Here is a 10,830-nt window from a genome sequence, read left to right as displayed (position 1 = left end):
GTATGTGCCAAGGGAACAACCATGCTGTTTGCAATACTTTTACTCCACTGTATTAAACTGTAATTAAAGTTGTACACAAAGAAAATCCCTTATAGACTTTATTTTGGTTTACATCTCTTCAGTATCTGAGTTTCTTTTCCTTCATTGGAAATTGAATAACCGCAGAGGTGTGGCAAATCAAGACTGACTGCAGCTATTTAAGTATTTACATGGGATTCATAGTGTGGAAACCCAATTAAGATCACTTTTCTCAATTTCACAGTAATACTAATCTGCTCCCAAATGTCCTTGATGAGTTCAAGATGATTTGTATTGAGGCAAAGCCTGGACTAAAAAAGCCTGTGTAGATGTGAGTAGGTGAAACAAGTAAACATTGCAGAAAGTTCACATTTTGCTCACCCTGTGGATTTTGTCTTATCTCCAAAGCTCACTGACACTAAATCCATTATAACAGTGTTGACATGCATTTTCAGCGACACTGCACTGACCTCACTGAGGTTGTCTCAGACGAAGCAATTACCATTCAGAGTGGATGAATGCCGAGAGCAATTATAAAGTAAGTTAACAGTACTTGAAGGAGATGAAATTGGGGTGGGGGGTGGAGGGTGAAGCAAAGTGATCAAAGCCTGTAATTGTTTGAGTATGAGAGGGATGCATACAACATTGTGTTGAAAAATGCTTTACATACTTGATGCTGGATGAGGATATTCTGTGTCGTTCCATGTTTAATATTAGAGAATAGTGGGATAGTTGGGGTGACCTGCTGTGACAGCACAACACACTCATGCTTGACTAAGCACAAGTTGATGTGAAATTGCAGTGTATTTCTTTGTTGTTGTGTTCTCTCAGACAGCAGTTTCTCTGGAAGCACTGGCACCCCAGAAGGACAAACCTTGTGAAATTACAGATATGGTACAGATATAGGAGTAACAGTATGCCTCCATGTTTTTTTTATGATACACATACCATGCTTTGCATACCACTGCAGCCAGTACAATGCAAAAATTAAAAATCATAATTCATAAATACAATGGAAAAAGGAAAAACCCTACCCACCTCAAGAAAATATTCCAGATTAAACAAACATACGGCATCAGATGTATGGTGATTAGTCTGATGGGCATTTCTTTACTCATATGCTGAGCGAGTCCCTTCTCTGCTTTGTTACTGCTGCCCCCGGTGGCTTGACAACTGCAGAGCCGCATGCTGCTCTGGCATATGTTCCCAGCCTTTTTAAGGCTTCTGTACCATGAACTTGACTTCTGTGATATTAATAAAATGAAACTTGTAAAATGAACATGTTGTTGTAGCCTGCTGTCTGAGAATGTGAAATACTATGTATGTTTGTGGTATCATGTGAAAGCCTTTGGTTTATTGCCTTTGTATCCATTAAACTATATGTGGGCCGTTTTGTCATCAAACCATTCCATTCAGTCAGGACATATGTAAGTGAGTATGCTCCTTTCTTCACCCCTGTTACGAAGACATTTGCTTCAGTATACTGTTTGTGATAACAAATGGAAACCATGCAGCACCGTTGCTGATAACCTAAACTAATCAACCACCATCCCATTAAAAATAATAACTTGTGGAAATAAAAATACCACTCTTGAAATCTAACAGAATGAGAGGCAGATTAGAGGCAGTTTGTACTAAGTGAAACAAGGACACAGTAGAGCCTAATAAAAACCCATGATGACTCCCACATTTTGCCTGTAGCTCTCACGCAGAGTGCATTATCAGAGTGGAGAGAGTACTATTAATTTGAATAGGCTGCTGCTTGAGCTTTAATGATTTTGCTGTCTGACCACTGAAAATTATCATGTTTCCTTCCTGTTCTGATATTCTGTTAGGCTTGGTCAGGTCTTTGTCATTGTAGCTTTTACCAGTCTTCTAACAGCAACATCTGTTTACATATCAGGTGCAACAACTAGAGATTGTAATATAAGTAATCTATATAAATTAAATGTCCTCAATTCTGTTCTCACTTCAAGAATTCGAAAAGAACCTAAGATTTCTGGTTAGAATGAGTCCACATATGCAGCTGCATCCACAGAAACCAATGAGAGTGAAGTGTCACCATGGACACGCTTGTGTCAGGAAGTGACTGGAGTGCTCTGTGTGCTGCATGATGCTGAGAGCACTGTTCTAATAAAAGAACAGGGAGCTAATCACTACCCACAGGCAGGTCTCCTTCATCTCTGGATCTAATGCTGTGTTCCCTCCTGGGATAATACAACCACGGCTGAACCCTGGGGGAAGTCACATGCAGACACATCAGAGCTGCCTGTACAGAAAGAATTTCTCCATGGGAATTCAATTAATGGAAACATTCCAATTAATGGAAAAAAAAAACATTCAGGACAGATTAAAATAAAAACTAGGCATACTTAGCTGTGAATAATACATATAGATAAAATACGGTATATAAAAACATGAAAGCATAAGTAAGATGAGTGAATTCTGACCTTAAGGAGGCAGTTTGACCTCCATAATGTTTCCTTCTCAGAAAAGTTAGCTTTAGGATCTGCAGTTTTGCTGAAATAAACATGGTGACAAGAACTGATGACCTTCACCATTGTATTTACTTGGGGCTGAAACCCATTTAGAGGATTTAGAGGATGGGTACTATAATGCATTATTCACTGTATCTCTATGAAACATGGAAATATTATAATGGACAATGTAGCCAACTGCAACACTGCTCTCAGTACATTAGAACTGATTTATTAGTCATTACTTTTTTTTAAAATATTGGGCTGCAGCTATTTGCAGAGTGCTTATTTTTGAAAATGAAAGAGGATTCAGTGTGACCTTTGAATCTTTTCCTGTCCTCATATAAACCTCATATACATAATAGCAGATTGTGTCTATCAGAGCAAAATGCCATGCAATGACTCAAAAGGCTTTGGAAATAAAGAACTTGAGTGTCTCTCTTCTGTAGAGCTAAAAAAAAGCCTGAATTCATTACTTCTATTATTGAGAAGAGCAGAGGGAAATGATTAGATGCTAATGGTCTGTTGTGTTCCTTACATTAATGATAATAAAGTCTTATCATGCATGGGTCTTCAGACAAGCCAGTGCATCTTTATCACATACTTTACCTTTAAACACCTGCAAACCTACTTTGCGCCTGTGACATAGGACTTTTAATCCTCTGAGGTCTGACACATCACTAGCAAAATGAAATGTTATGTAATCCTATAAGGCCGATAATTGAATGTAAGGCTTGTAATTAATATATAATTCCAGGTAGTGCATAATGGAAGTCTAAAGGAAGCAAGACTTGCCTAAACTGCTCTGTGCATCTCTCTGAGTGTTGAGCATAATGGTATTGAATTTGGGTGCCCTATGGCCTTAGAGACATAAATTAAATTTAAAATGTTTGACTTAAAACTGCACTTTAAACAGTTATCCTCAATTGTGAAATTTCTACTTAAGGCCATCAAATAGAGATTGCCTACCACTTTCCCATCCACAATTCCTCATTTATTTCCATATAATTTGCAATTACTGTCAAAGATCAGACATACAGGGTAAACTAAAGAGCAAGTAACAGAAGACTGCTGAGAAAGATATCACTGCGGGAAAACCCATTCATTTGAAACAATTAATACAGCATTAGTCACACAGAGAGGAGGATGTGCAGCCATAAAATCTAACCAATTGAGAGTAAACTGAAAGCATTAATATGGCTGCTAGGAATGAATGATGGATATTTTCTTTACCTTGAAAAAAAAAATTCTCTGTATCAGCAGTGTGTTGGGTGGAGAACAAGTGCTTAAAAGATTAAAGATTTAACACTTATCCACACATATTCTCATTTAATAATTCATTAGAGCTCAGTTTCCCCAGGCTTTTCCACACAGTTATATTACTGTGATACCAGTGGGGGGTGATTTTAAACACTCTCATATTATAAGATGACAGTTTTATTACTTCAATGTTTTCCAAGCCTGTAGTTTAAAACTGATTAGCTGCTATATGTAATTGGAAATGCATAGACCGAACCCTAGATGTCTGGATCCAGGGTCAATATCAGCTTTGATAACACTAAATATGTTGCCTCAATTATATAGTTTACATTAATACTTTATAGTAAACCTTTTTACACAAGGTCTAGTATTTAAGACAATGTACAAATAAAATATGAGTTGAAATTAACTGAATTAAACTGAAATGAACCAAACATATTTCCCTTTAGCAGGTACAGTGAATGCACCTTTCAAAATATAAAATGCTATAGGTTAATGAGGTGTTTGTTGTGCTGTTGTGGCATTAGATATTCCATAAGTAATGACAAATTTGAAGGCGTATGATTGGTTTAGCTGGTTGACCTTAAATAGTTACTTCAACCGATTTTGTCTTTTAAGATTTTGCAGAAGCTTGAGGGTACTTCAAATTACACGTTTTTTTCTTCTGAGAACTGCAGAGAAATTCTGCTTTAAATTAATTATCAGTGATGTCTTGTGTGTGTGTTGTTTGACCCCTAATGAGGAACGTTATTATGGAGAACCACCTATGCAGTCAATTCAGCACCTTGGTCAAGGTCATTTGAGAATTTCAGCCCAAATCTTTGCCATCCAACCGCTATTAATTTTCAAGGACAGAACTTTTCGTGGGAGAGGAACTGTGGGGGGAAAAAGCACAGAACGTCTGGTCTCATATTGAACGCTTGATGTGAAACGCCATATCGTCATATCTGGTGTGACAAGCCTAGAACGCTGTGAGACAAACTGTGGGTCGAGGCCGGCTTATACTTGAGTTGGTGCTGGCCTGTTGCTTTTTTGTTGAAATATAATGTTACGTATATCGATTTGTTTTCATACAATAATATGTGGAATCTAATGCATAACATTTAACAGAAACATGTTGATAGATTTTTTTCAGATAGTCACACGTTACTGCTCTAAGGTGGTTTTGACGGTGGCCACCATCGTAGCCTTTTACTGAGCAGCAATAGGAGGAGACAACGGAGAAGGCGTTGAGTTTCCTCGCTCAGGCCAAGGACCGAACGTATATAAACTGCACACCCACCATAGTCTACAGAGCTTTTTTATGTAGAGAAGCATCTGCTGACAGCGGATGAATCAACTGCCTGCTATCATTTTCTCCACGCCCTTGTCGTCTGTCTTCTCAGCGGAGGCAGTATAACGAAAGCATTCATCACAACACTGGAACTATAAAGTTTCAATAAAAAAAAGTTTAAAAATCTTGAAGGAGAACACGGTAACGTTACGCAATGGATCTTTCGCCAACGGTGACTGAAAACGGTTCTGATGACCTCTATTCAGTGATGCCCTATAACAATAACTTTTTGCAAGAGCCACCCGGACTTCAGCTCAACAAGAGCCAAGACAGCGAGCAGGGTACTGTCGTTATCGCCATCTCCATAACCGTGCTTTATTCCGTGATCTGCGTGGTGGGACTGCTTGGAAATGTACTTGTTATGTATGGTGTTGTCAGGTAAGAATAGTGGACAGGAATGTCACTGCACCTATACTTCATTAAAATCGTTTATAAATTATTTTACACGGTAAAACTGGCGTTTCAAAAGTTTCAGAACGATATATCACTTGCCCAACTGTGATATCAGTGCTAGTGCGTTTAACCAAAAGACGTTGAGTGTGAGCTATACGAATATAATCGTTAGTGTATATTAAATTATAACAAGGTCCTAAGATGCTAAAGATTGATACAGAAACGTTCATTATCAACGCTTCTCTCTCTCTCTCTCTCTCTCTCTCTCTCTCTCTCTCTCTCTCTCTCTCTCTCTCTCACACACACACACACACACACACACAATAATTTACTAAAGCTTTAATTCGTTCTCTAATGTTAGGCTACAGCAGATTAACTCAGTGATGACTTCACAGTGGAAAAAAACAAATGTGAAATGCGATCTCATAAGAATGACAGGGTGAGAGAGTGATAGGTGGAATGAAACTATGTGTGTGTGTGTGAGTGAGAGAGAGAGAGAGAGAGAGAGAGAGAGAGAGAGAGAGAGAGAGAGAGAGAGAGAGAGAGAGAGAGAGAGAGAGAGAGAGATTTATTGCAATCTTTGGCTTCATTCTCTACCAGTGTGAGAATCATCAAAGCATTAAAAGACAAGTGATAAATTTTGGATGAAAAAAAGCAAAACATGCCCAGTATAAAAAAACACTGGATGCAATAATGCTGTGATGTAGGAACCAAAAATGATTTCCATCATTAGAATTATTTACTTCCTTTCATTGTGTAATATTAAATACTGAATAATACTAACCATCTATCAATATCCATTGTCTGTTTTTTTTTTTATATTGGAAAAAAATGTAAATGTTTATTAAATACAGCTTTATGTGTAGTGGGGGGCTATACTGTCATGTCGTCATGTATAATGTAGGCTATATTATCACCTTGACCCACTTTACTTCTGCTGACATGATGACCACATTTGCATCTGAAAGGGCACTTGACACCCAAAACATTTATTTCAAAGTGTTCCAAAAGAGAAAAATGAGTGGATATGCCTCATTCCCTGATGTCTTTTCGGAGATGGTTCTTGGTAAGGGAACTAATTATAAAAATAGGCAAGATTTTTGAGGAGTTCAGATAAAAAGACCGGGAGTGTTATGAGAGAGACATTAAGAGAAGGACAGACACACACACACACACACACACACACACACACACACACACACATACATACACACACACACACACACACACACACACACACACACACACACACATACACATACATACATACACACATACACACACACACACACACACACACACACAGAGAGAGAGAGAGAGAGAGAGAGAGAGAGAGAGAGAGAGAGAGAGAGAGAGAGAGAATTACTTCCTTCCACTGTATTCAAAACTATTCACATTGCAGTCACCATTATGAATCATGGTACTGTATAATTTTAATCTGACTGACATTCTATTCTAAAGAGTCTAAAATGTACTAATTCCAAGTTAATTCTCAAAAGAGATAGACACTAAAATCATTGAAGCTTTGTCTTTTTTCAAATGTAAAGAACTTTCAAAGGGAAATCATTAGCATTTCACAGGTGGAATTTAGATGGCACTAAAAATTTACATAACAAGATAGGTAAGGAGAAGTAAAATAGTGCAAATGGGACATGCTTTCAGCAAAATGAAAACAATGTAAAAAAAAAAAAAGCAAGCATATATAATCTAAATTCTAGTGTTATTTAAACTAGGGTTATTGAAAAAATATGTAGGCCTATGTCTAAAAATATTCTTCAAATAAAAGCTGGCAATTTGTAATAAATATCCTACGTTTCAAACTGCCTGATCCACAACCATATGCCAACATCACTAGTACACATTACTAGTTTACATACCATTCCAGATGAGTCTCGGTGGAGACAAACATTTATTTAATTCGTGCTATGATAAGATAATTGAGACAAACTGAAAAATACAAATCTCATAAAAGGTTTAGCTTATGTGTTTTCTTTTCTTTAATATAGTGATCATGATAGTGTTCTAGTTCTTATATCCTCAAGCCACTTTCCTTTTTTACATTACTATGATGGCGGCATGGAGGGGCATGCACATTTAACAGAGGTAGACAGTACAGCAGGTATTACACACATTTGGCGGCGCAGGAATTAATACGGAGCATTGGTGATTGTTCCAGTGGGCTTAAATCAGAGAGAGAAACAAAAGAGGAAAATAGGCATAGGTGAAAGTTGTCAGTAATCAGGTGATTGGAAGTAGGGCAGGTGTGCGTGTGTGTGTGTGTGTGTGTGTGTGTATCTGTGTGACAGTGGGCGTGTCCCTCAGGCTGGGTGCCTGGCACACCGTGATGGCTGTCTCCAGTTGCCAGGTCAAGGCACAAGGATTCCTGCCAGCTAATTAAGAAGTGCTCATTACACAATGACAGAGCAGAGAATGACTGCTTAAGTAATCAGATAAAAGCTTGTCATTAGGAGTGCTGCCTAACTGCCCTGTTGTTCACAAGCCTGATACTCCTAGATGTACTGCAAGTACAGTCACTTTAAAATGGCAAAAATGTCTGCCCATTAGAATGTATCAAGCTTATCATTAACATGTGTTCTTTAATTAAATATGATGAGAATGCATTCCATATGAAATTAAACTGCCTTTCTCAAGCAGTGTGAGTAAAATGCATTCAAAGTTGTACTCCTTATACAACAAGATTAAACTACATACAAAGTAATGAAATAATCTATGAATGTTCCACATTACAAAACATCACCAGCCACTTTATTAGAAAGAGCCATAGCCATGTATGTGACACCTATACAGCCTATCTGTTGCCATTGCCATCTTCTAGCCTTTCATCAGTATGGAGTTTCTGACCACTGGACTACTGCTAACTGGACATTTTCAGATGGCAGATCACGCTCAACCTGCCAATGACTTTTGTCAGTGTTAGCATTGTATTGAGAATGGTTTGCCACAGAATTATTCAGACAGCAATGGTTCACTGATCAAAAACTGGTGGTAGAACATGGCTACAAATTACTAGTGTCAACGTATAACTAAAATATATAAAACTGAGATTGGTGTACCTCAAACAGGGACCAGTGAATGTAGATACAGGCAGGTGTTTCTAATGAAGTGATTTGTAAATTAAGAGCTGAAATGGAACAAGGAACCATTTTATTGGAATTGTTCCTTCAGATTCAGAGGCACTGAGTCACAGTCTTCCCTTCATAAATATCTAATTGTAATGTTTATATTAATGTTTATTGTTTCTGCAGCCATCAAAATAATAATATTATTAAACTATAGTTAGCAATAAGTTTTACTCACAGCAAACATTTCATGGTACTTCAACAGGTATACAAAGATGAAGACTGCAACCAACATTTACATCTTTAATTTGGCTTTGGCCGATGCTTTGGCTACCAGCACATTGCCATTCCAGAGTGCCAAGTATCTGATGAGTAACTGGCCTTTTGGAGAGCTACTGTGTAAAATAGTTATAGCTATTGATTACTACAACATGTTCACCAGCATATTCACTCTGACAATGATGAGTGTAGACCGTTATGTTGCCGTGTGCCATCCAGTGAGGGCACTTGATTTCCGAACGCCTGTCAAAGCAAAGATCATCAATGTCTGCATCTGGATTATGTCATCTGCCATTGGCATTCCTATCACGGTTATGGCAGTAACCACTGTAACAGACAAGGGTAAGTTATTTCAGAATTTATTCTGGTAAAGCAATTTACAAGTAGCAGTATTGATCGGCAAAAAACATTTGCAGTATTAGCAGTATTAATCAGCAAAAAATATTTGTCATAAACCTTTGGCCAGAAAATATGTTGCAATATGATTCCAGTGTTAGAAAATGTGGTTTACTTGAATTCAGTTCACTTGCTCCTGAAAATAATCCAATTATCAGCAAAGGCCACTTTATTTTCTTATTAGAGCTGTGACAACTTTACTGCTTAATGTTGTGACATTTCCATCTTTTTCCTTAGGTAAAACCATCTGCATGTTGAAATTTCCAGATCCAGACTGGTATTATGACACAGTGACAAAGATTTGTGTGTTTATCTTTGCCTTTGTGGTTCCTGTTCTGGTCATCACAATCTGTTATGGGCTAATGATTGTGCGTCTGAAAAGTGTGCGTCTGCTCTCAGGCTCCAAACAGAAGGACAAGAACCTGCGGCGCATTACCCGCATGGTGCTGGTGGTGGCGGCAGCCTTTATAGTCTGCTGGACACCCATCCATATTTTTATTATCATCAAGACCTTGGTGGATATAGACCAGAAGAAACCACTTGTGATTGTCAGCTGGCACTTCTGCATTGCTCTGGGGTATATGAACAGCAGCCTAAACCCAGTGCTCTATGCGTTCCTTGACGAGAACTTCAAAAGGTGTTTCCGAGAAGTCTGCCTGCACTTCCGCTCTCAAGTGGAACAAAAAGACTTTTCCTGTGCCCGTAACGCCACCCGAGGACCCACCTCAGTGTGTGGCCCAACAGAGTCTGTAAAGAAGCCCACATGACTAGACATGGACCGAGTGTCCCCAGGAGGACCAAGGGGAACCCTGCAGTCTGAGGATACACAAATCTCCACCATAGAGTTCTGATTACTCATGAAGAAATACAGACCTATGGGTGTTAGAACACAAAAAGTTCACACACACACACACACACACACACACACACACACACACACACACACACACACTACATGGCCAAAGGTATGTGGACAACTCTCTGACCTCTCACCTCTCACTATTATTGGGTTCAGATGTTTCAGCCATTGTTAACAGGTGTACCAAATCAAGCACATAATCATACAAACTCCATAAATTAGAAAATAGAATGGGTTGTATTGAAGAGCTTAGTGACTTTAAACATGGGTCTGCCATAAAATATATATGCTGCTCAAAATAGTTGAGAACACAAATCACACATCAGATCTCAGTGAACGAAAGATTCAAGATGAAAATATTTATTGATATAAATCTTGTACTTCATTGAGACTAAAATTACATGACAAGGGTTAGTGGAAACCAGAAGCATCAACCCACTGAGGGCTGAATTCAAAATCACATGGAAAATCAATGTAAAAAATTTAAAACACAGGCTGATCCAAATTACATGCATTTCATCATGCCAACTCATAATGTGACTCAGTAGTGTGCATGGCCTCCATGTGCCTGTATGTACTCCTAACGACATCTGGGCCTGCTCCTGATGAGACGGTGAATGGTATCCTGGGGGACCTCCTTCCAGACTGGGATTAGGGCATCAAAGAGCTCCTGAACAGTCTGTGGCACTGCTTGGTGGTGTCAAAACAATGAAACATAATGTCCCAGGGGTTCTT

At 38.5% G+C, this 10,830-nt stretch overlaps 1 protein-coding gene across 1 annotated transcript; it reads left to right on the top strand.

The window, feature by feature from the left end:
• Nucleotides 1-5,242: 5,242 nt before the first annotated feature.
• Nucleotides 5,243-10,003, top strand: oprd1b (opioid receptor, delta 1b). Its single transcript, XM_027001589.2, has 3 exons — nt 5,243-5,466; nt 8,827-9,182; nt 9,474-10,003. Exons 1-3 carry the CDS (start codon nt 5,243-5,245, stop codon nt 10,001-10,003), a joined length of 1,110 nt encoding a protein of 369 aa, XP_026857390.2.
• Nucleotides 10,004-10,830: the final 827 nt, after the last annotated feature.

This window comes from Electrophorus electricus, chromosome 10 (genome assembly GCF_013358815.1).
Source record: "Electrophorus electricus isolate fEleEle1 chromosome 10, fEleEle1.pri, whole genome shotgun sequence".
Classification (NCBI taxonomy): domain Eukaryota; kingdom Metazoa; phylum Chordata; class Actinopteri; order Gymnotiformes; family Gymnotidae; genus Electrophorus; species Electrophorus electricus.
The sequence above is the reverse complement of the archived record's forward strand: the minus strand, read 5'-3'. Positions and strand labels throughout refer to the sequence as shown.